General features: G+C 50.6%; 1 protein-coding gene and 1 long non-coding RNA gene across 4 annotated transcripts in view; one reads left to right on the top strand and one right to left on the bottom strand.

Moving 5' to 3' along the window:
* DENND3 (DENN domain containing 3) overlaps positions 1 to 16,794 on the top strand; it is a 54,181-nt gene extending 37,387 nt beyond the window's left edge. For 2 of the 3 annotated variants that reach the window (XM_036109453.2, XM_036109451.2), the window contains exons 17-23: positions 1,351 to 1,458; positions 5,453 to 5,592; positions 8,144 to 8,298; positions 9,539 to 9,672; positions 14,635 to 14,753; positions 14,832 to 14,969; positions 15,140 to 16,794. In XM_036109453.2, the coding sequence (XP_035965346.2) occupies positions 1,351 to 1,458; positions 5,453 to 5,592; positions 8,144 to 8,298; positions 9,539 to 9,672; positions 14,635 to 14,753; positions 14,832 to 14,969; positions 15,140 to 15,340 (995 nt within the window). In that variant the 3' untranslated portion in view covers positions 15,341 to 16,794. The remainder of the gene's footprint in view (positions 1 to 1,350; positions 1,459 to 5,452; positions 5,593 to 8,143; positions 8,299 to 9,538; positions 9,673 to 14,634; positions 14,754 to 14,831; positions 14,970 to 15,139) is intronic. The other variant, XM_036109452.2, reaches the window with a different exon arrangement.
* Positions 1,453 to 25,401, bottom strand: LOC118546622 (uncharacterized). Its single transcript, XR_013447649.1, has 4 exons — positions 23,410 to 25,401; positions 21,275 to 21,420; positions 19,667 to 19,837; positions 1,453 to 2,860 (listed from the first exon to the last, which is right to left on the bottom strand). It is a non-coding gene; the product is annotated as an uncharacterized LOC118546622 (long non-coding RNA).
* Positions 25,402 to 25,814: the final 413 nt, after the last annotated feature.

The raw sequence follows: 25,814 nt of genomic DNA, 5'->3' as shown, positions 1-25,814 counted from the left end.
CTTCGTGGACAGGTTTTGTTTGGGGATGTTGTCATAGCTCCTGGGTGCATAGCTGGAGATTCTGGTTTTTAAAATGTTTTTCCAGATCTAGAAAAAACGAATCTTGGTTAAGTGTTCATTCGCTTTGGCACATGTTGCTCTTTCCCACGTCTGTCACTGACTATGAGGCCCCAGATGCTCCCTGGTCCCAGACCCCCCATGTGTCCCGGACACCCCGCCCCGGAGCCCCCTTTCCCAGACCCCCCATGTGTCCCGGACCCCCCCGCCCCGGAGCCCCCTTTCCCAGACCCCCATGTGTCCTGGACCCCCCCGCCCCAGAGCCCCCTTTCCCAGACCCCCCATGTGTCCCGGACCCCCCCGCCCCGGAGCCCCCTTTCCCAGACCCCCCATGTGTCCTGGACCCCCCTGCCCTGGAGCCCCCTTTCCTGGGAGCAGGCAGGATGCTCTGGTCACCACAACACCAGCCGACTGGGAGGAGCTCTTGTCAACAGTCCTGGAAATAGACGTGGGTTGCTTGTTATTTTTTCATTAGGAACAAAATCCAACACTACAGTTCAGCTGTTTATCTCAGTCCAAGCTCAGGCCTCCCCTTCGTCAAGAGTTTCTGCAAAAGCCTTCCGACTCCCTTATGAACGAGGCACACCGTCACCTTGGTGGTCGCCAACACCTGCCAGCTCTTAATTGTCGTCCACCCTGTTCCATGTGGTGAAGGCAGGTTGTCTAGGCTCAGTGTCCCTGACGCCTTGTCACCCACAAGAACTGCTCGCTGGTGAGCACAGCTTAATGAGGTAAAGGCAGTAAGCCCAGGCTTCGGTTAGTAGCCTGGAGTCCACTCATGATGGGAGGTCTAAAAATTAATCTCTATGAAGTTCTGCACCCCATCCCGGCAGGAAGGCATTGGGGATGCTGGAGACACCTGTGGTCGTGTGGGGCGCTACCGGCATCTCCTGGTGGGGCCAGGATGCTGCTGACTGTCCCGCGGAGCACAGGTCGGTCCCCAGAGCAGCCACACCTATGGCCTGAGATGTCCACAGCGCCCAGGCTGAGACGGCTCTTGGGCTAGTTGTCTTGGTTTTGTCTTGAGACTATTTAGTCACTGAAAAACGTTTTAGGTCTTGTCTTTGGTGGATAATCGGTGATGGCTGAGTGCGGACAGAGGTCAGATCACACAGTTCCCAGCTGGGACGTGAGCGGCGTCCCGGTCTCGCCGGCGGTCCGCACACAGAGCAAGGGAGGGAGGCCGCCCGGAGGGGGAAGCCTTACTCTAACGTCTGGTGTCAAGTGTACGAAGCTCCTGCGGAGAGCGGAGTGCCCAGGCTGGGGGAGACTAACAGAGTGCTTGCATTTCAGTGCCCTCGACGGTTCCAAAGACAACCTCGGAAACCCTGAAGCACAAGATAAATCCTTCAGCGGGAGAGACTTACCCACACGCCGTGGACGTGTTGTTGTACACGCCAGGTGAGGCAAGCGGCTTGCTTGTTGCTGCTCTTTTCAACACTCTGGGGACACGGGGTTTGTGTTTGAGGTCAGCCCCGAAGTGAAGGGGGACAGGACCTGTGGTAGGACGAGTGGGGACCAGGCAGATTTCTACTTGTTGAGGTGAAGCTCTCAGTGAGGAGATGAAGCTGGGTAGCCGCTCATGGACTCCACCTTGTGAAGACCAGAGCCCGGGTGCCCGCGGAGACCCCGCATCGTCGAGGCTGGAGCTGGGGAGCCCGCGGAGACCCCCACATCGTGAAGACCAGAGCCTGGAGGCTGCAGAGACCCCGCATCTTGGAGGCCAGAGCTGGGGAGCCCACGGAGACCCCCGCATCGTCGAGGCTGGAGCTGGGGAGCCCACGGAGACCCCCGCATCGTGAAGACCAGAGCCTGGAGGCCACGGAGACCCCGCATCGTGGAGGCCGGAGCTGGGGGGTGGGGAGGGTGGCCACAGAGACCCCCACATTGTGAAGACCAGAGCTGGGGGAGCCCACAGAGATCCCACATCAGGAAGATCAGAACCTGGAGGCCGCGGAGGCCCCCGCATCATGGAGGCCAGAGCTGGGGAGCCCGTGGAGACCCCCACATCGTGTAGGCCAGAGCAAGGGGAGCCTGCGGAGACCCCCGCATCGTGAAGATCAGAGGCTGGAGGCCGCGGAGACCCCCACATCGTGGAGGCCAGAGCTGGGGAGCCCGCGGAGACCCCTGCATCGTGAAGACCAGAGCCTGGAGGCCACAGAGACCCCACATCGTGGAGGCCTGAGCTGGGGGAGCCCGCGGGGACTGATATGGGGTGGACACTCCATGGAGACTCTGCTCCAACCCAGCTGTTCTTCACATTGCACAGCATTCTACAGTTTAGAAAGTGCTTGCACTCACACCCTTTCCTCTGGGGGCACTGAATCCACGCTGCTGTCCTAAGCGATTGCACCCAGGATCTCGTCTTAGGAATTGTCGGTGCATTTGCACGTCCGAACGCGTGACCACACGGGTCCTCTTCATCCGGCGCGGCTGTGCGGCCGTCTTCCCGGACGCGGACCTCCTGGCTCCCCGCAGGCTGCAGCAGAACGAAGGTCGGACAGGAATGGGTGCTGCCGCAGGTCTAAGCAGGAACGAGGATGCTTTTCTTTAAGTCTGACTTGTAAAGAATTGCGGCGGGAGGGTTGCCCGCGGGGCTCACCGAGTTGGAAAACAAAGGATGTCATTCTGGCACTAAAGAACCTTACGGTCCGGGCACTTTGCTTCGGCTCATCGGAGTGTGAGGTGAGCGATGGTGAGCACCATGGATGTGCTCCCCTGTCCCCTTCATGGTTCTCCACGGCTGTCCCCCAGCTCACCGGTTCCAGGTGGCCATATGGCAGCTGGGTGGCAAAGCTGTTTCCTGGTGGGAGAGGACAGTGTTATCTCTTCACTGATCGTCCTGAAGACCCTGCAAAGTGACAGACTGAGCGTGAAGGAGGACAGAGCCCGGTTGGACCTCGCCCCACTGGAGACGGACCAGATTCCTCCAGTCAAGGCTCCTTGTTGACTCTAATACCACAGACTGAGACAGTTTTCATCGTGGTGTCTGGATAAATGAGTATTTTTAGACCTAATTCGGTTTCCTGTACATTAACATTGACTGGACTCTGGGCCTCCTGTCATGATGGGCTAGGTAACTCTGAGAACATCTAGAAGGGCCAGACAAACCACCATGAAGAACGGTGGAGCCCCTTTCTCCTGTGGATTGTCTGCCAACTCTGGAAGTGGTCTCTGAGAAGCGAGGAACTGAGCAGAGCTTTGGCCAGCACCGAGGGGCAAGAGGGACAAAACCAGCCAGGACCTGCTGAGAAGGGGAGTCCTGGTAAACCCATTAGTGGTGGCTCCAGACTCCAAGGGTTACCCGAGTGTTAAGGAGCCAGCCCTCCGGCACTGAAGCCCAGCCTCAAAGCATCCCAGTCCTTGGTGGGATTGAGGAGTGTGTGGGGCGGTATCTCCCCAAGGGGGCCCAGAGGCCAGTGGAATGAATACCCCAGAAAGATCGACACATTTATGTTTCCTTGATTTATGACAGAGGTGATATGACCGAGCAGGGGTTTGAGGGAAGGACAGTCGTCACCACAAATGACATTGGGACATCGTGCATCCGTATGGAAAACACGAAGCTTGGCCACACCTCAGGTCACGCACAGTTCCAAGTGGATGGAAAGGTACATGGGAAGGCACTAACAAGCATAAATGAATGAAGCAGGCAAGCTTCTAGCAGCTAACATAGAGGAGCATGTTCATGACCTCAGGGTAGAGAAGCAAACCGTATGACGCACTAGCCATGAAAAGATTGGTGGATTTGACTACTAAGATTATGGACTTTAAAAAGACACTTTCCGGGTGCCTGGGTGGCTCAGTAGGTTAAGCGTCTGCCTTTGGCTCAGGTCATGATCTCCAGGTCCTGGGATCAGGCTCCTTGCTCAGCAGGGAGCCTGCTTCTCCCTCTGCCCCTCCCCCTCAACTCATGCTCTTTCGCTTGCTCTCTCAAATAATAAATAAAATCTTAAGAAAAAAAAGAAGAGGACACTTTCAAGAGAGTGAACAGGGTAGTCCGGACTTGGACAGGATGCTGGTAACACAGCAGAGCCAACAAGCGGCTCAAGTCAAGGAGAGTAACACCACCTAGTTCAGAAATGAGCAAGAGACAGAACACCTCCCCACAGAAGATTCCCTCCACATGGCAGTTAAAGCCGTCAGCCGCTTGTGCAATCAGGGAAATGCAAACCAATCACAATCCAAAACCCCAAATCCTCACACTGTTAGAAAGGCCATGATGCAAGACCGACCCTGCCGAGTGTCAGTGAGAATGTGGAGCCTGAGGGGTGTCACACGAGCAAAAATGAACCACTGGGACTTCGTCAAGATAAAAAGCTTCTGCACAGCAGAGGAAACAGTCAACAAAACCAAAAGACAACCGACAGAATGGGAGAAGATATTTGCAAATGACAGATAAAGGGCTAGTATCCAAAATCTATAAAGAACTTATCAAACTCAACACCCAAAGAACAAATGATCCAATCAAGAAATGGGCAGAAGATATGAACAGACATTTTTCCAAAGAAGACATCCAAATGGCCAACAGACACATGAAAAAGTGCTCAACATCACTCAGCATCAGGGAAATCCAAATCAAAACCTCAATGAGATACCACCTCACACCAGTCAGAATGGCTAAAATTAACAAGTCAGGAAACAACAGATGTTGGCGGGGATGCGGAGAAAGGGGAACCCTCCTACAGTGTTGGTGGGAATGCAAGCTGGTGCAGCCACTCTGGAAAACACTATGGAGGTTCCTCAAAAAGTTGAAAATAGAGCTACCGTATGATCCAGCAATTGCACTACTGGGTATTTACCCCAAAGATACAAATGTAGGGATCCAAAGGGGCATGTGCATCCCGATGTTTATAGCAGCAATGTCCACAATAGCCAAACTGTGGAAAGAGCTAAGATGTCCATCGACAGATGAATGGATAAAGAAGATGTGATATATATATACATGGAATATTACTCAGCCATCAGAAAAATGAAATCTTGCCATTTGCAACGACGTGGATGGAACTAGAGGGTATTATGCTAAGCGAAATAAGGCAATCAGAGAAAGACAAGTATCATATGATCTCACTGATATGAGGAATTTGAGAAACAAGACAGAGGATCATAGGGGAAGAGGGGAAAAAAGTGAAACAAAACACCAGAGAGGGAGACAAACCATAAGAGACTCTTAATCTCAGGAAAGAAACTGAGGGTTGCTGGAGGGGAGGGGGGTGGGAGGGATGGGGTGGCTGGATGATGGACACTGGGGAGGGTATGTGCTATGGTGAGTGCTGTGAATTGTGTAAGACTGATGAACCACAGACCTGTACCCCTGAAATAAATAATATATGTTAATTTTAAAAAATTAAAATAAATGAAAATAAAAACATGTTTGGGTTGCTTTCCTCTTCAGGGCATCTGGACCCAGCAGAAAAAGTGGAGGATGCCCACCCCAAGTTATGGTGTGCTCTCAATGAAGGCAAAGTGACCGTGTTTGACGCTTCCTCTTGGACGATTTACCAGCATTGCTTTAAAGTGGGCACTTCCAAGTTGGTGAGTAAACACGGTGCCCTGCGACATGGCGGCTTCCCAGACTGGGCTGTGGGCATGTTATCCCACAGCATCACCCCGTTCGGTAAACAAACAGGAGGTTGCATTGTGAGGTTTTTCACTAGATGCAACCCCGTCCTATCCTGTCAGTGTCCTTGTTTAGGTGAGCCGACGGTGGCTTTAGCCGCCCCCCAGCCTGGAACCTGAACATGGATTTCAGTGATGCGGACGCAGAGTCCTGTCTCGTATCCACATTCCCCATCCCAAGCAGAAACGTGCATTATTTTAACATATTTGGGGTTGAAAACCAAGAACAGTTTAAAGCATGTCGACATGATGTTAAGGTTTGAGCTTTTAGACTGATGACTTCAATTAAGTGAAGTTGATCACGATAGTTTGTACGAGAACAGCCATCCCCACCCCCCTCAATCCAAGGTGCTGGGGCGGGCAGTGGGACGCGGACTCAGCTCTGCTTTTCCGAGACTTCGTAAGGCCTCTGAAAACCGTGTCTTACGTCCCGCGCTGCACGGTGAGGTGCCCACAGGCACCAGGGCCCTGGCGATGGGCCCCACCTGGCACGTTTCAGGTGCATCCTGGTGTTTGCTGGTGAGGAGGCGCTGCTGGTCCGGGACTGCGGCCTGAGGTCCAGTTCAGTGAGCCCAGCGCCTCTCTTCCACACCGTCCCCCATCTCAGGGTACGTTCCCACCGACCATCTGGTGGGAGTCATCTGCTCAGGACGCCCTCAGCATATAAAAGAAGCTGCTGTCCCAAGAGGTGTTGCTAGGGAAGCCCTCACCTCCCTCCTCCTTTAAGGTGAAACTTTTTTCAGGTTTAAGGTGAGAACAGTCTAGCAGAGTTAGGTACCTCAGTGTTCAGCATCACCAACTTCGGTGACCACGTTCCATCATGTAAACATAATCTGGCAATCTGGGGCACAGTCTAAGCTTTCAAAACTGCTGTGAACAACGGAAATGCCGTGAATTCAGATGCGTGTTGCTGGGGGCTGGGCTCGTTCTTCACTGAGTGAGCAGCAGACCTCATGTTAGATAGCAAGATGGCAAGAGGTTACTAAATTATTTCCCCCCCTAACCACACAGTGAGCCTCAGACGATAAAGTAACAGGACCCAAGATAAAATATTTACTAAGGTCTAATAATGCTTGAGACCAAACAAATAAGAAGGAGAAATTGAGGAAATCATTTTTATTCTAAATTTAATTTTTTCCTGTTGAATCTTAGTTATATGTATTTCAAAGATTTTTTAGGGATGCCTGGGTGGCTCAGTCAGTTAAGCATCCACCTTCAGCTCAGGTCATGATCCCAGGGTCCTGGGATCGAGCCCTGCATGGGGCTCCCTGCTCCGCGGGAAGCCTGCTTCTCCCTCTCCCACTCCCGTTTGTGTTCCCTCTCTCGCTGTGTCTTTCTGTCAAATAATAAATAAAAACTTTAAAAAAAACCTTTTTAATAACAGAATAACTTAAAATCCTAGTTAAAATAAAATCAAAATGCTGCATTATGTGGCCATCTCTGCTGCTCCCAGTCAGGCCAGGTAACATTTAGGTAAAGCAGTAAGTTCTCCCACTTATGTGAAAACACCTTTGTACTCATCTCACTGAGATACTCTGTGCTGTTTAACAAGAAAGAAACTCAGATCATTATCTCAAGAAAATGCTGCCTCCTCTGAAATTTGAAGTTCAAAGTAGTTTAAGATATCTTTGGGCCACTAAAGAAAGACATTTTACTAAAATTATACCAGGTCTCAGGTAGATGCCTCAAAAGAAAGGGCTTTTTTTTTTTTTTTAAAGATTTTATTTGACAGAGAGAGAGACAGCGAGAGAGGGAACACAAGCAGGGGGAGTGGAAGAGGGAGAAGTAGGCTTCCCGCTGAGCAGGGAGCCCAATGTGGGGCTCGATCCCAGGACCCTGGGACCATGACCTGAGCCGAAGGCAGAGGCTTAATGACTGAGCCACCCAGGCTTTTAATACTTATTTTATTTTTGTACCAAACAAGTAAACTTTTTAAGATTTTATTTATTTGTGAGAGAGAGAGTGAGCACAAGGGTGGGGGGGGGAAGTGAGAGGGAGAAGCAGGCTTCCCGCTGAGCAGGGAGCCCGATATGGGGCTCGATCCCAGGACCCTGGGACCATGACCTGAGCCGAAGGCAGATGCTTAACGACTGAGCCACCCAGGCGCACCAAGAAAGGGCTTTTTCAAATGATTAATTTTGAAATTAGTAAGCTAGCATCCTTTTCTAACCTACGGGCATATTTATTGGTAAAATTAAAACTATCAGTTTTTAGGGGTGTCTGGGTGACTCAGTCTGCCCCTCCCCCCGCTCGTGCTCTCACTCTCTCTCACAAATTAAATAAAACTGGGGAGCCTGGGTGGCTCCGTCGGTTAAGTGTCTGCCTTTGGGCAGACGTGCCCGGGGCTCACCGAAGGGCCCCCGTGTCCCCCGGAGCAGAGGCGCGGCGTGGGCCGTGAGCTGTAGGGTAGGACTGCGGTGGCTGACGAGCCGTGACTGTTGGCGCTTTCCCCCCCGGCCTGTGTCAGAACTGCATGGTGATGGCGGAGCAGAACCAGGTGTGGGTCGGCTCCGAGGACTCAGTCATCTACATCATCAACATCCACAGCATGTCCTGCAACAAGCAGCTCACCGACCACCGCTCCAGTGTCACGGACCTGGTTGTGCAGAACGGGACGCCCAGGTACCGCTGGGCTCTGCTGGGACAAGAGACCCTTGGGCTCCTGGGTGGGTGGGGAGCCCCGAGCAGGAAGGGCTCCCAGCCGCTGTGGGCGACTGCCCGCGGGGCCAGGCCGGCCGTGGAGAGCGAAGCGGGTCTGTCACAAGCCGAGCCAGGTGATGTTCTTGTTTCTGGTCCTGAGCACGGAGGAGCGGTTCCCCTGCAGGCCAGCTGCAGGGTAGGCATGGTGGCCACTGGCCATGGGTACGTGGCCTTCCTTGCCCACTCTTGGGGTCTGGGCGTCTGCCAAGAACCTGCGGCTTGCAGACACATCATTCCGGTTCTCCGGCTTCACACGGTGCTCTGTGTCCAAATCTCCCTTCTTATAAGGACGCCAGTCATACTGGATGAGGGTCCACCCTGTTAACTTTAACTTGAATACCTCCGTAAAGACCCTGTTTCCAAGTACTGTTGCACTCTGACGTCCTGGGGGTTAGGACTCCAGCGGATCTTTTTGGGGGGATACAGTTCAGTCTGGAAGATGTGTCTGCTTCATTCACTGTCTTTGCCGTATTAAGAATGTCAGCCCAGAGAACAGCCGTCTGTTCTCTTTGCTGTGTGTCCTGTGCTTAGAACAGGGCCCTGCACACAGTAGGTGCCCCGGGGAGCCCGGAGAATGAGGAGGGGTCCCATTTCCCTCTGTGAAGGAAGCGGAGGCTCCAGGAGCGAGGTCACCTACTTCAAAGAGGCAGCCCTGCCCAGGGCGCGGGTGCTCCCCCCCCCGCTCTGCTGCTCTCCTCCATGCAGCCCCCCACTGCTTTGTCCCCTGAGTTTTAGGGGTGCCATCTGTCCTCAGGTGGGCCCGCTCAGAACATAAGGCACTGACCTGAAAATTCATCACTCTCGGGCTGAAGGGGCCGCGCATCGCTCTGGCTCGCGCCCGCCCCTCTCCTGTAGCCGCTGGTGGCCGACGCGGCGCTGATTTGTGAACTTGGGCTGGGACGGGGCACGTGCTTGGTCTCGCCCTGTGTCTGGGGCTAGATTTGACTCCGTGGTCGTGTTACGGTTCTGCAGAGCCGGCGGCTGCAGGGCAAGGAGAGGCGTCCCCAGAAAACCGTTTTTGCCCGCTGCATCCGTTACGTTGTAACTAATTGTTCTGTCCACGGGGATGGGGGTGGTGGACCTGTACGTAATGGTAACTTTGTACGCCTCGGGGTTAAAGCCTGTTGGAGCCAAACCTGCTCTTGTGTGTTCACACCACCAGCAAGGTGTATTCGTGCAGCAGGGACGGGACCATCCTGGCGTGGAACGTGAGCACCCTGCGAGTGACCAGCAGGTTCCAGCTGCCGGGCGGCAGGCTCTCGTCCATCAGCCTGCATGACGGCTGCCTGTGGTGCTGTAAGTCCTCGGTCCCCCGCTGTCCCCAGGGGCTCCGGAGCCCTGCTCCAGCAAGAGGAGACTGAACGCGAGCTCGAGGCCTATTTCCTTTGCTGTGCACCTTCCCAGCCTTCCAACTCGGACTCCTTCTCTGTGCTCACTGGCTCCGTGCTCGTCTCCTGTCTGTGTGGCTTCTTGGGCCTCCCTCCCCGACGGCGGCCGGGACGCTGGCATCCTCCCACCTGCTGCCTGTCTCTCTCCTGCTCACCTCTGCTCTCGCCGGGCCCTGCTTGGAGCGTGAATGCAGCCCCCATGCCCCCTGGAATCATCACTGCTCCTTCCAGGAGCCCTCTGTGGCCCTGTCACTTTGTGTGTGACCCACGGCCCCCCAGCCAAGGGCAAGCAGGGCAGGGCCTGCCGGGCACGCCTCGGCACAGACCTCGGGCCAGGACTCTGTGGAGCTCGGCTGGGCATCCTGCCCGGGGTGTGATGGGAGGTGCGGAGGCTCGGCCTGGGGGCGTAGGTCCTGCATTTCTGAGCATCCCAGAGCACATTGTCTGCACTTTCAAGTCTTCCCTGGGCTGTGCCAGATGCCAGGGTGATGGTCATGAACGTAATTTTTTTAAACTTGAAGCATATTTTACATATGGTAAAATGCACAAACGTGAGTGTCGTTCGTTGGATTTTGACAAAAGCATCCAGGACATAACCACCCAAGGACCCAGGTATTTCCATCACAGCGGAAAGTTCCTCTGCGCCCCTTTCCAGGTAGCGCCTGCCCAGAGGCCACCGGTTGTGGATTCTGCCGCCTGGGGCTGTGTTGCCCGTTCCCGAGCCTTCCCCACACGGACTCCGCAACAGGGGCCCTTCTGCAGCCGTGCTGTTCAGAGCCTCTTGTGCGCGGGGCCACCTGCGATGTTTGTTTTCGGCTCACTGCCGCGATGGCAGAGTTTGATTTGGTCGTACGAATATACCGCGATGTGGTCATCCAAGGGTTAACCCGGTGTTTACCCCATTGAGAAACCATCTGACTCTTCTCCGAAGCTGCTGCACCATGTGGGTTCCGATTCCTCCGCACCTTCACTGTGCTGGTTTTTACTGTCAGCGCCCCCATGGCTGTGTGCGGTGGCGTCCCACGGCGGCCGCCCTGCCTTCCCAGCCGCGTGCCGGGGTGCGTGTGCCCTGTGCGTGTGTGCGTGTTGTCTACAGCAACGGCCGCGCGCCAGTCTGCTCACTTCTAGCACCGTTCCAACAGCTCGGGTGGGAGCCCGCCGTCCCCTCCGCCCCTTTCCCTTTCCCACCTGTCCTTCTTTGCTGTTGTTACTCCGTCTAAAAGAAGGCAGGAAAGAATTTTTTATATTCAGTTTATTTTTCTGTCTTTTTAGCTCTACATTTTTTTTGCTTTACTTTTTAGTGGTTGCTCGAAGGACTGCAGTATCAGCCTGCCCTTCTCACGGCCGACCTTAATGTCATGTAAGCTCACAGCAGTATCAGCAATTCCATTTTCTGCCCCTTTTGCTACTATTGTTAAAAGCAGTATTTTATTTCTACAACTGTGATAAACCTCAGAAAATATTTTTAAAATTTTTGCGTAAGTACTCACTGATTTTTACCCATATGTTTACCGTTTCTGGGGAGCTTTGTACCTGGTTTCCATCTGCATCGCTTCCCTTAGCTCAAGCATTTCCCTTAGTATTTCTTATGACCTGAGTCTGCTATAAGCAAATTCCAGGCTGATAGACTGTTTTTTTTTTCCCCCACACTTTAGACATATCTTTCCATCGTTATGTAGCTTTGTTTGTTCCTGATGAGAAGTCGGCCCTGTTTCTTACTGTTCGGCTGATACATCCTGTCTGGTTTCTGTGGCTGCATGGAAGCGTTGTCTTTGCTTTTCTCGAGTCGGACGAGAGCGTGCTTAGGCGTGAAGGTCTTCATGTCTGTCTCACTTACGGTTTACTTTCGTGAGTCGGGGAGACTTTTAACCATTACTCATTCCAGTATTTTTGTGCATTCTCTTTCTCCGTGTCTTCTGGGATCTTAATTGTGTGTGTGTGTGTGTGTGTGTATTCTAGAATTATATTAGAATATAATATAAATATATATAATAATATAATAATATATATCTCAGGCTACTGGATAATGTCCCACAGGTCTCAGGCACGGCTATAATTTTTTCCTTCTTTTCTCTGCTGTAGCTTGGTTAAGACCAGACCCTTTCTTCATCTGTGTCCTGTCTGCTGCTGGACCTGTCCAGCAAATTTTCATTTCAGTTCGAGAATTTCCATTTCTCTTCTAAAGTCTCCATGTCCACCCATCCTCTTTATATCTTCCTGTGAGTTTTTAAATTTATTCGTAATTGCCGGTTGAGCTCCTTCTCTGCTGGATCCTGGGTCATCTGTGGGTCTGCTTGTGTGCACTACTGCTTCTGTTGGACCCTAGTCGTATCCTCGTGCTTCGCGTGTGCGGGAGTTACTGTATCCTGGATGTTGTTGATGACACATCTAGGAGACTCTGGTCATAGCCTTCTTTAGAGACCATTAGGTTTTGTTCTAGAAGGTCATTAAATTACTTCCTGGCCAATCATTTTATTCTTGTGTAGAGGCTCGGTTTTTGGCTTTTCTGGGGTAAATGTATTTCACTTTTGACCTTAGTCCTGGAGCACATAACACTTTGTTCCGGTGCACAGTCTTGGTTTTTGTAAGCACAGCTCTTTTAGGGTCGCAAGGGAGTGCCTGAGGTATGTACGAAGCCTTCTAGCCTGATGAGCTACTATTTTGAACTGTTCCAGTTCTGCCTTCTGTGCTTATGCACAGTTCAGGAGTCAGCCAAGGATTTGAGAATCTATACATACATTTTGGGCTCCCTCGTTTGGGGGGTATTCCTTCTTTCCAGCCACATTGGCAGCCCTAAATCATACCCTTAAGCAAGGTGGACTGTGACAGCGCTAGAACATTTATTCCTCAGTGTCCCACGGAGAGCTGGGAAGTACCCCCAGGGAAACCTGGGTGTGTGTGCAGGTTATGGGGTTTACTTCTTTTCTTTCAAGGACCATATGCCTCAGCCTGGATCTCCAGTGTGTGTGTGTGTGTGTGTGTGTCCAGCCCAGATGCATTTTGGACTACCAGAGCTGACCAAACTCTGGGCTAAAAGGTGCCTATTACATACAGTGAGGGAGCGAACAGAGGACAGAATGCCTTTTATTTTCCAAGTTAATACAATAAGTAGTTTTCCTATTTAGCAACAATGAGAAAAGTGGGGTTTCTTCAGGTAACAGAGAGCGCATGCCTGAGAAGTGTTGTCCTAAGTCTCTTTCTGAACAAGAGTAACAAGCGGAAACCTCGGTCCCTCATCAGATGTCCCCAGTGCAGAGCCTGGGACCAGGTCAGGGTCTTCTCACGTCGGGCCGTCGGTGTGCTCGGAGGCAGCACCTAACAGTGAGGGCCGGCCAGGCGGTGCGTCTCGCTCCTCCCCAGGCGCTGGGTGAGGCGAGCCTGAGGGGCTGCGATCTTCCTCTCTAGTCCAGTAATGCGACCTCAGACCTGCGTGTCTTCCGCCAGGGCAGCGTGGCCGGCTGCCCTTGCTCGGGCACCCCGCGCCTGAGTGCTGGGTCGTCTTCTAGGAGGGAAGCAGACCCCGTTCCCACACCCCGTGGTTCTGCTGTGGCCTTCAGGTGGGTGCGTTCAGGTTCGGGCTTTGCCGCCAGACAGCTGGTCACTTTGGAGTCTGTGTCTTCATTTGAAAGTGAGATAGAATACTACCCTTCCCCCTGCAGAGCTCGCTAACGGCTACAAGATGCAAGAGGCCATGGGGCGCCTGGGTGGCTCAGTCGTTAAGCGTCTGCCTTCGGCTCAGGTCATGATCCCAGGGTCCTGGGATCGAGCCCCGCATTGGGCTCCCTGCTCAGCGGGGAGCCTGCTTCTCCCTCTCCCACTCCTCCTGCTTGTGTTCCCTCTCTCACTGTCTCTCTCTGTCAAATAAATAAATAAAATCTTTAAAAAAAAAAAAAAAAAAAGATGCAAGAGGCCAAAGCGCCATCGTCCTCAGAGTGCTGCGCTGGGGACAGTAGCCCTCCTCTTTGCTCCACTGCTCACGCCCCTCTTGAGCCTTGTCTTGTCCCGTGCCCCTTCCTATGGGGCCCCTTCCTGGGCTCTGCGTCCAGAGCGCTGAGAGGGGGCCTGAGGGGCAGAAGTGCCTCCCACAGGGCGGGCCCGGTGTTCCTAACCAGCCGCAGCATCACGAGGGCCTCACCAGTTAGCCCAAGTGGATGATGGCATATCTGCCTAACGGGCCATCATAGGACGAGGTTTTGCTTATGAGGTCTCGGGAAAACCACCCTGTCCCCAGCTTAGAAGAAGGAGAGATGGGATGGCAGCTCTCGGTTTCCATGACTGAAACCCCAGCTGAGCTTCCGAGTCCTCGGGGTGGCCAGGGGCAGGGGGCTCCGCTGTGTGGAGGCTGAGTGTCAGAGGGGGCCTGCGGTGCGCTGGCTGGCGACAGGAAGCCGGAGCGGCACGCCTGGGGGCTCCCGGCTCCCCTGCATCCAGCTGGCGCCCCCCCCCGCCCGAGGCCGTGCCCGCCTGTCCCCAAGTCTGTGAGGCTGGTGCAGTGACCTCAGCGCCGGGGGCAGGGGGCGCGCGCAGCAAACTCACAAGGAGAGAGCGTCCGGCCGCCTGCAGCTCTCTCGGTTTGCAGAAAGCCACGTTCCTTGAGTGATTCACAGACGCGGAAGCACGTGGAGACGCGTGGCCCTGTCACCTTCACTGCTCATGCCAGACGGGGAGGACTGGCTGTGTCTTCAGGGGGCAGGAGAGGAGGAAGGGTCCCAAAGCTGCCGTGTCCTCATCAATAACGGCGCGGTGACGGCCACCGGGGCCGCGAGGTGGCAGCGCGTGGCAGCTGGCTGCCCAGGAAGACCTTTCCAGCCGCTTCGTCCCTGTGCCCCAGATGCGCCCCCGGCCTCACGCTCGTCCCTCCGTTCTGCAGGCACCGGGAACAGTATTGTGGCTGTCACGTCGAGCGGACTGCTTTGTCAAGAACTGAAGATCAGCGAGAACGCTGGGGACGTCGGCACGTCCTTCCTCAGTCTCCAGCTCCTCCCCGAGGTATCTGTCCCCGCAGCGCCGTGGGGGCCGGCTCCCCGGAGCGCTGGGCCACCAGCCACAGCCTGACTTCTGTTTCAGCAGGAGCAGCTCTGGGCGGCCTGTGCCGGATTCAACAGCATCTACGTTTGGAGCCTGAAGGACCTGACCCGGCGCCCTCAGGCGGTTCACCTTCAGGACTGCTCCGAGGTCAGCTGCATGATCACGGTGAAGAAGCAGGTAAGGCGAGGAGCCACGCCTCCCCCAGAGCACCCCCCCAGGCTCCAGGAGGACTTGGATTTGGGGGTGCACCACTCCACCCGGTACACCGGGTAAAGCACACCTACAGGGGTCCCCCTTCCCGGGCCAGGCTGCGTGTGGCCGACGCCCCCTCCGTTTCTCCCTGGCAGATCTGGGTAGGCGGCACAGGTCTGTCACAGGGGAAGTCCAAAGGGAAGATCTACGTCATCGACACCGAGAGGAGGACGGTGGAAAAGGAGCTGGTGGCCCACATGGACACGGTGAAGACCCTGTGCTCGGCAGAGGACAGATACGTGCTGAGCGGGTCAGGCAGCGGGGAGGGGAAGATCGCCATCTGGAAAGTTGAGTAAACGTGGGTGAACATGCTGAAAAGGTCTGTGTTCTGCCCCCCTACCGGTGCCCCCCGGAGAAGGTGGGGTGGGGAGCCAGTCCGGGCCCCCAGCGGGGGAGGGCGGTGTGTCGGACTTTCCTGATTGAACCGTACCAACAGCCTTTCAGGTTGGGGTGCTTCTCAGGCAGGCAGCTGGATCAACTTGCTCATTGGCTCTGCTGTGAAGTTACCCTGTGTGTTGTCTAGAAAGTTCCAGAACCCACGACTAGGGGCCAGCATCAGAGCCAGAGGGAAGCGATGTAGCCAAATCACGTATGACCGGCAGACCTCAAGTCTCTGGTTTGCATTTCCTGTACTTCACTCATTCAAATATACAGTAAGCACCAGTTTGCAGGAGACCTACAGCCTTAGGCTGACCTCGTTTCCAGCAGTTTATGAGAGGTGTTCTTTAAATGACAGCTTTGTGGTTGAAGAGATTTGTGCCTGCCCCTTGCTGCGCCCGCTCAGAGCAGGTGACCGAGGAGGGGACAGGGAGGGGACAGCACTGTACTCAGGGTGTCTGGACAGGGGCTGGGCCAGCTGAGGCAAGCTCTGTGTTTCTTTCCTTTAACTAATGCCAAGTTTTTATAATGAAGAAACCTAGAGAGACTTTGCTGCCAAAGATCACAGAGGAGGAGTTCCACCTAAAATAGCCCTATATAATCGAGTTTTCTAGTGAAGTTGCTGCCACTCACGGTCCCGTACCTTTCAACCGTCTGCTTCTTGTGTGAGTATCATCTCTGTCTCCGTAGATGGTGCTGTATTATTTAACTGAAGATGATCTTATTAGCTATAAATAAGTATTTGCAAAAACAACCTCTTACCCATTTTTACTGTAATATTGAGATGTCCCTCCCTCGGTGTCCAGCAAGGAAGGTTTTGATGTAGTTACTGGATGTGGAGGGAGCATCCCCCTGATGGCACCGTCTGAGGGCCTGTGGCCTCTCCCCCGATGGACCCACCATGAGCTCAGCCGCAGATGGGGCTGCTAGACCCTCTGCCCTGGGCTTGTGGAACTCAGACGCCGCGCCGGACCTCACTCACCCTGAGAGGTCACAGACGGTGTTCATCAGGCCCTCAGGACAGGGCCGAGCTCAGTAGCGTCCAGAACCTCCAGATGAAAGCTTTGACCAGGCCTTGCGTTTGTCTGCAGGACCTAAGCGTTTTGCAGGGTCCAGATGACGGACCCAGATTTTGGGGTGTTCTGGGAATGTGGTGCAGAGAACAGCTAGGTGGCCTTAGGCCCCCGCGACTGTGCTTACGAAGAGGGTGTGCTCCTGACTTCTAGAAGGAAACAAAGGTTGAATTCTGCTTTTGTAAACACATGAAAAATTAGTCAAATCCTGTCAGAAATACTCATAAATTATTTCATGTCAATCCACACATAACCAGGTATTTTCACCTTGTCAATAATAAATTCCTTTGTTGATTAAACGCTGACGTCCTGTCTCCTTACTTTCCCCACATTCACTGGTGGGAGAGAGCTGTAAAATAATCCAGGACCATTTTGGGTTTGCTCTTGATTCATTCTAAGCATGCATTGTTATTTTAATGCAGACTTTTCATTCCCTTTATTCTTGGTGATAATTTCCAAGATCTTACTTGACAGTGATAGAGTGGCCGGTGGGGGTTGTTAAAATGGGAAGGGCACTTTATGCCTTCGGTGTTTCCCCTGTGCTTTGAAGAGGTTCCGTGATGAATGACTTGTCACGGGAAGCCCCGGATGAGCTGGAATTCATTAGACAGACGACGCCTTCCCTGTCTTGGCTTCAGAAACCTGAATTAAGTTGGTACCAAAAAAAAAAAAAAGTGTTTATCTTGAACGAGAAGCCAGTTGACCTTAATATGATTTCAGCTCTCCAGCTGTATTTCAAACAATAGAAGAGAAAGCTTGCTTTGGGTGCCGGCCCAGCGCTACGACGCCCATCACAAGCTTGCCCCACTCCGCTACTGCTGAAGTTGTCCAGATGGTCACTTGGTACCGTCTTTACGATCTGCTCTCTGAATATGTGCACGCATCGGCTGCTCTCAAGTGACAACCTTGGAATCGGATGTGATTGTAATGTCTGAATTAAAAGCACATGACTTCTGTCCATTTCTAGAAGATTCCTTAGGAAGATGAAGGGGTGCTTTCTCTGCATGGCTGGGGAAGGCTTGGATAGAAAGCCAGGCAGAGTTGCCCCACTGCCTGGAAATGTCTGTATTTCTTGCAGCGATGCCATGGGATCTCCGGGTGAGTAAGAGGCTCAGACACTCAGGAACTAGTTTCTCACCTGTGCTGCTACGCTCAGCTATGGCATGACCTTCAGCTGCACAGGACTCCAAAGCTCGGGGTTTCTGTGCCTTGGAACAGAGAGGTGGAACAGGGCCCTAGGTGAGGCCAGAGGACCGGGGGCCCTAGTCCAGGCCTAGTCCATGAAGTCCTGGGCTGGTGGGGTGACTAAGAAGGGCACTCCACTGCTGGGCCCTGGAACGGCCCAGAGAATACTCCGGCCAGGCTGCTTTGCTGGGCGCTCGTGAAAATACTCAGAGCTTATAAACACGTGACCGCAGCTGCAGTGGCCCAGAAAGGCCAGTCCATGTCCTGTGCCCTGTGGCTGTGTCCTGTGTCCTGTCCCCTATCCCCTGGAGATCCCAAGATGAGGTCATCCTGGCTTAGGGCAGGCCCTAAATGCAATGACAGGTGTCCTTGGAAGAAGACATAGACCAACACACACATCATCTACAAGAGATGCACTTTAAATACACCAACCTGGGGCGGAGGGCTGGGGGGGCGCCGTGAAAGCTGGAACAAGCACACCAGGCAGACAGCACAGTTGTGGTATCGCTGTTCGCGTCAGACAAAACAGACTCCCGACTCAGGTGTGCATAATGCCAAAAAGACAATTCTGTTCCTTGTGATACTGTTATTAATCCATAAGACATAATAATCCCATATATATATGCACTTAATAGAGCTTCAAGACACATGAAGCAGACGTAGAACTATAGGAGAAAACAACAGATCCACACTAGGAGTCGGGAGATTTTCACACCCTTCTCTCGGTAAGTGAGAGAACCAGTAAACAAAAACTCAGCGACGACACAGAAGGTTCAACACCATCCGCCCGTGTGACCTGACGTCACAGAACGCTACACCCCACAACAGCAGGATCCCCCTTTTCAAGTGTACGTAGAATGTTCATCAAGCTAGATCATACGCTGGACCATAAAATAAGTGTGAAAAGATTTAAATCTTACAGAATATGTTCTCAGACCACACCAAACTTCAATTAGAAATCAACAGCAACAATGCCCTCAAAATCCCCAAATTAAAATTATGTTGGAAATTAAACATTACTTCCAAATAACCTATGGGTCAAATAAAAATATTATACAAGAAATTAAAAAAGTACAAAATTCATGGGATGCAGTTAAAGCAGTGTTTAGAAGAAAAGTTATCACTTTAAACGCCTCTATTAGAAGAAAGGTTTAAAATTAAACTTCCATCATAAGAATATAGGAAAAGATAAAAGCATATTTAATCCAAAATATGTAAAGGAGGGAAATAATAAAGATAAGACCAAAATCAGTGAAATGGAAAGCAATCAACAAAGCCAAAAGTTGGTTCTGTAAAGTAATTGGTAAACGCCTGTAAAACCAATCAAGAGAAAAGGAGCAGACACAAATCACCGGTGTCAGGAACGAAAGACAGGCTGAAATCTTCTCATCAAAACAGTAGGTGAACAACTTTATGGCAATAAATTTGGTGAAATATACAAAGTCCTTGAGAAACAACTGTATGAAGCTGAAGCCAAGGCAAGAAGAAATAGAAAATCTTAATAGTCCTACATCTATTAAGGAAATTGACTTTGGTCAAAAACCTTTCCGCACAAGAAATCCTGGGCCCTGTGGGTTTCATTAGTGAATTCTAACAAACTCTTTAGGATGGAATACTAGAATCCCACAGAAGTCTTTCAGAAGGATAGGGAGCACTTCCTGACCCATTTAGGAGACCAGCATGATGCTGTACTAAAACCGGACAAAAGATCTTACAGGAAAATTAAAGTACACATTGGTTCCCCTCATGAACATAGATGCAAAATGCCTGAACAAAGTATTAGCCAGTTGAATCCAGCAACATTTTGAAAGGATAATACAGCATGACCAAGTGGGGCTTGCTCCAGGAATGCAAAGTTAATTTAACATTCGACAATCAATCTGGAAATTCCACATCTTAACAGAATAAAGGAGAAAAGCCACAGTGGTTATCTCAACAGATGCAGGAAAAAAATGACAGAATAAAATAATCGTTCACAATACATACCCTGGCAAACTGAGAAGCAAACATCCTCAGACTGATACAGGGCACTTGCGGGAACCCACAACGGACGTCCCCACCTGACGGCCGCAGACCGCTGCGCCCCTCCAAGACTGGGAACAGGGCAAGGACGTGCACTTTCATCCCCCCATTCAACACCACACCGCAGGTCTTGGCCTTGGCACGAAGGCAAAAATAGATGATTAAAAGATTGGACAGGAAGGACAAACTATTTATACACAGCCAGCATTATCGATTACATAAATCCTAAAGAATCTTTTTTTAAAGGAAGTATTAGACCAAGCAAATTTAGCAAGATCGTGGGATACAGGTCAATACAGAATAACCACTGCATTTCTATATTAACAAACTACTGGAAAATGTAAAAATAGGACTTACGACAGCATTAAAAACACATCAGATACGAATAAATTTAATGAAAAAGATGTGCTAGACCTGTATGCTGAACTCAAAAGCACTGCTGAGAGAAATTTTAAAAGGCCTAAATATATGAAAAATATACTATGTTTATGGATGAGAAGATTAATTGTAAAGATGTTCTTTCCAAGTCAGCCCAGTAGATTCAATGTAATTCCAATCTAAATCCCAACACAATTTAAAAATACATACGATGGGCGCCTGGGTGGCTCAGTTGGTTAAGCGACTGCCTTCGGCTCAGGTCATGATCCTGGAGTCCCGGGATCGAGTCCCACATCGGGCTCCCTGCTCAGCAGGGAGTCTGCTTCTCCCTCTGACCCTCCCCCCTCTCATGTGCTGTCTCTCTCATTCTCTCTCTCTCAAATAAATAAATAAAATCTTTAAAAAAAAAAAATACATACGTTGACGATTTGACATGCGCAGGTGAGCACGCACACATGGAAATGCAAAGTTGAATAGTCAACCTTGGAGAAGATCGGAGCTAGAGAACTCATAGTACGTAATGTAAAGCTTCCCCCAAAGCTACAGTGATTAAGACGGTAAGAGTGTGGGCATGAATAGATCAATGGAACAGAAAGTCGGATCTAGAAACATACGCATAACTGACTATCAGTTGATACAACTGTCAATTGACAGTTGATATTCAACAAAAATTGCAAGACAATTCAGTAGGGAAATCTTTTCCACAAATAGTGCTGTAACAACTGGATAAATGTGTGGAAATAGGAAGAAGCTCAACCCTAATCTCACTTCAAAAAATTTAATTCGAGGTGGTTCATCTAGATGTAAAACTTTAACTTCTAGAAACAAACACAGAATATCCTGGCAACCTTGGTCAGATAAAGATATCTTAGAGAAAACACAATAAAAGCTACATAGGAAAAAAAATGATAAATTGGACATCATTAAAATACATCATTAAGAAATTAAAAAAAAAAAAACCTAGAAGGAAATATTTACAATGCTGGATCTGACGAAGACTTATACCCATGACATATAAAGAGCTTCTACAAATCAATACAAAGACAAACAGCCCAATTAAAAAATGGGCAAAGGATACTTTACTAATGAAGATACATAGATGCCAATTTGAAAAGATGCTTAAAATCATTAGTCATTTAGGAAAGACATTAAGCCACAATGAAATACTACTTGATAGTCATTAGAATAGCTCACATTAGGGCGCCTGGGTGGCTCAGATGGTTAAGTGTCTGCTTTCGGCTCGGGTCGTGATCCCGGGGTCCTGGGATCGAGTCCTGCATCGGGCTCCCTGCTCGGCGGGGAGCCTGCTTCTCTCTGCCTCTGCGTCTTTCTCTCTCCCCCTGTGTTTCATGAATAAATAAATAAAATCTTAAAAAAAAAAAAAGAATAGCTCATATTAAAGAGTCACAATAATGAACATAGATGAGGATACGCAGCAAATGGGATCTACTATGTATGACAGCAGTCGTCCACTGCTGGATAAAAATAGCACAGTCACTTTGGGAGAACTGTTTGCCAGTTTCTTTTACTTTTTTAAGATTTATTTTATTTGAGAGAGCAAGCAAGAGTACAAGCGGGGGGAGGGGCTGAGGGAGCGGGAGAAGCAGACTCTCCACTGAGCAGGGAGCCTGACACAGGGCTCCATCCCAGGACCCCGAGATCATGACCAGGGCCAAAGGCAGACGCTTAACCGTCTGAGCCACCCAGGTGCCCGTTTGCCAATTTCTTAATGACACATACCTACCATACAACTCCACAATTCCACACCTCGGGGTTTTTTGTTTTTTTTTTTAAGATTTATTTATTTTAGAGAGAGAGAGAGAGAGAAAACCACAAGCAGACTCCCCGTGAACAGGGATCCCAACACGGGGCTTGATCTCACGACCCTGAGATCATGACCTGAGCCGAAATCAAGAGTTGGACACTTAACCGACTGAGCCACCCAGGCGCCCCCCTCACCTCGTTTTTTTACCCAAGAGGAACGAAAACCTGTGTCTACAAAGAGACTCTTATGAGTATGTCTGTAGCATCTTTATTTGTAATCGGGCTACACTGGAGACGCCCATCACCCAGAGACGGATGTGGTGCGTCCTCCCATCAGTGAAGAGACTGGCCCACTTGGCGGTGTGTACCACCCTCAGAGGCCGTGCGATGAGTGAAAGCAGCCAGGCAGAAAGGCTACAGACTCTGTTTCCATCCACATTTCGTCCAAAACAGACAAAACTAATCCCTGCTAAGTTCCTATCAGTGGTTGCCTGGTATCTAATCAATGTAAATGTAGGATTGGATTGAGCTGGAAGGCGTCAAGAGAGAACTTTCTGCAGTGAGAAAGATGTTCTATGCAGAATGCGTGTGTGTTACTCAGGGGTGTGCACGTGGTAAAACTCACAGACTCGCACACTGTGTCTGTCGCCGTATGTCAGGTCACCTCAATCAAAAACCAGAACAGAAAAATCACTATGGATCTACAGCTGTTGAAAAAGATAGTAAGGGAATATTTTGAATTTGATGCCAATGAATTTGACCACATGGCTGGAATGTAAACATTATTTCAAAGGCACAAACCAACAAAGCTCATTCCAGAAGAAATAGCCTGAAGAGCCTCATTTCTAATCAAGAGATTTAACCCATAGTTTAAAACCTTCACATGAAGACAATTTCATAAAGAATTCACCAATGGGGGCACCTGAGTGGCTGGGTTGGTTGAGCATCTCACTCTTGGTTTTGGCTCAGGTCATGATCTCAGGGTCGTGGGATAGAGCCCCGCGTTGGGCTCTGTGCTAGCATGGAGCCTGCTTGGGATTCTCCCTCTCCCTCTGCTCTGCACCCTCCTCACATGTTTTCTTTCTAAAATAAATAAATCAATCTTTTAAAAAATTCACTGATGAACTCTCCCAAACATACAAGGATAACATGTAATTTCTATGCTAATTTTTTTCATAAAAATAAGGAGTGAACACCTCCCTATCTCATTTTATGATACCAATATTACCTTGCTACCAAAACCAGACATTACAAAGAAAAAAAAAAAACACCATTTCCCTTCATAAATATAAACATTAAAATCTTTAACAACATTTTAGAAATTCAAATCCAGCAATAGCGGCGCCTGGGTGGCTCAATCGGTTAAGCGTCTGCCTTCGGCTTGGGTCATGGTCCCAGGGTCCTGGGATTGAGCCCCGCATCAGGCTCCCTGCTCCGCGGGAAGCCTGCTTCTCCCTCCCCCACTCCCCCTGCTTGTGCTCCCTCTCTCATTGTCTCTCTCTCTGTCAAATAAGTAAATAAAATCTTAAAAAAAAAAATCCAGCAATAAGTGAAAAGGATAATACCTATGACTGAGTAGAATTCATCCCAGGACTGGTAGGATATTCGAGACCATGATGTAATTCACTGTATTAACAAACTCAGAACGAGGAACACATGCTCATTTCACTAGATTCAGAAAGAGCCCATGAGGGAATTCAGTGTCCGCTCAGGACGAAAGCTCGCCGTCGTACTTCATGGCCAGAGACTCAGCCTTTCCCTCGGAACTCAGGAACAAGGCACACTTCTTTCTCTCTGAGACTAGGAGAAAATAGTAATCAGGACTTGCAGCCTTAAAAACCTAATAATAAGAAAAACCCACTAAAAACCAGGACAGAACATCCAGTTCAACATTTCATTGAAGATGTACAAACGGCAAGCCCAGGAAGAGATGCTTGGCGTCCGAGTGCTCGCGGGAGCCGCCCTGCCGGGGGACTGGCCGACCCTGGGTGAGCTGGCCCGGCCGGGGGACTGGCCGACTCTGGGTGAGCTGGCCCTGCCGGGGGACTGGCCGACCCTGGGTGAGCTGGCCCGGCTGGGGGCTGGGAAGCACATGCAGCAGCCTCTAGAGCCCTCGCTCATGGCTGTGGGAGCAGAGTCGTGGGGCCCCCCGGGAACGTTCGGTAGCTTTTTATAACGTTAAAAATACACCTAGCACGTGACTTGGCAATCCCCCTCAGGTAGTTATTAATGAGAACAGAAAGTCTGCATCTACCCAAAGTCTTGTGATCAAACGTTTGGGGCAGTTTTGGGCACAATAACCAAAAAGTAGCAACAATCTCAATGTCCATCAACTGTTCTGTGGAGTACAGTCATTTAATGGGATCCTGATCAACAACAAAAAGGGAACAAATTAATGATACTTGAAATAACATGGGCCCCAAAAATGTAAACTGAGCAGGAGAAACGAAGCACACTGTGTGATTCTACAGAGACACAAAGTGGATCCATGGTTGTTACACTTGTAAGCGGTGGGGGGAGGAGAGGCCTACAGAGGGGCACACGGGAACCTCTCCGTGTGACAGAATACCCTGCCATGAGCACGTGTGATAGGAGTTTTTGTGTGAGTGTGAACACAGGTTTTCATTTCTCTCGGGCATACCCCCAGGAGTGGAACTGCCGGGCTGTCCGCAGACGCGTTTGTCATCAGAGGTCGTGACTACAGTGGTGGGTACACACTGCATACATTTGTCAGAACGTATCGCATTGTGCACTTCAGATTGGTCCATCTTATTGCATATAAATCATACCATACCTAATTTTTAAAGCAAAAAAAAAAAAATGAAATCAAAGAAACAAGTCACGATGAATCATCAGTTACATACTTTACTGATGCAGTGTTCAAATTAACAAAATGATGCCAAGTCTCTGCTCACTTTGTACCGTGCGGGCCCAGCCAAGTCCAAAGCCTCCTGAGCCTGGTCCAGAGGCCGCTCCGGTTAGGCCCTCACCCCTGGAGCGGCCACCCCCGCCGAGCGCTATGGGGCATGTGCGCTGTCTCCAAATCCCCCTCTCCACGGAACCTCCTTCCAACCCTTCACAAAACTACCCCGTGAGCATTTCAGATTGTGTTTCCTTCTTCGTCTGATTGCTTTCCATCCTTCCAGGATTCCTACCCTTGTCGGAGTGTATGTGTGTTTTCTACCATTTCTAAGAGCCTGGAATAGAACACATGTGTCTGCCTTCTGGTCTCTGAGTGGTTTCCTGATCTAAAAATTATAGTACAGTCTCCTCCTTTCCATTTCGTTGGAAGAATCAAGTAACATAATGATGTCAAAGAGCCATGTTAGTGGAAGCGAAGAAAAGACTGATAATTACAACCAATGTGTTCTCCAGATGGAGTTAGAAGGCAGATGTGAGCTCTCTCAATAATTTAACTGTTTCACAAATAAATTGTTCTTGTCTACATAGGTCCTACTTGAGGTGTCCCATTCTTCCCAGGAAAATCCTGAAGTGCATCACCCAGAAAAAGTAAATTAGTGCTGCATTTTTAGAAAGATAGAGGAGATATACACGGTAGACAGATATAAACTTCACTAACAAAAACCAGAAAACCCCCAAAACAAAAACCCTCTGTTCATCTTATTAAAAGGATGTAGGAGACCTATACATACGAATATGATAATCAAATATTTTACGAAACAGAACATGTCGATTGCAAACCCACGTGTGGTTCCGTTTTTTCTAAAAACAAAACAAAACAAAACCAGCACGTGGTTTCTGCGTCAGCATGTGCGGAGTCTGGTGGGCTGCCCCCCCGCCCCCTCCCCCCCCCCCCGCCCACCACCTGACACCTGCACCAGGTGAGGCTCACGGAGGCCGGGCGGGCGGCAGGGGGCGTTGTGGGGGCAGCAGGAAGGCTGCACAGAGCTCCAGGGGCCTCCCGCCTCAGCCACCACCCCCTCCCCAGGGACCCCGCCGGGACCACACG

Source organism: Halichoerus grypus, chromosome 5 (assembly GCF_964656455.1).
Source record: "Halichoerus grypus chromosome 5, mHalGry1.hap1.1, whole genome shotgun sequence".
In the NCBI taxonomy this organism is placed as follows: Eukaryota; Metazoa; Chordata; class Mammalia; order Carnivora; family Phocidae; genus Halichoerus; species Halichoerus grypus.
Note: the sequence above shows the minus strand (reverse complement) of the source record. Positions and strands in the feature narration are given on the sequence as shown.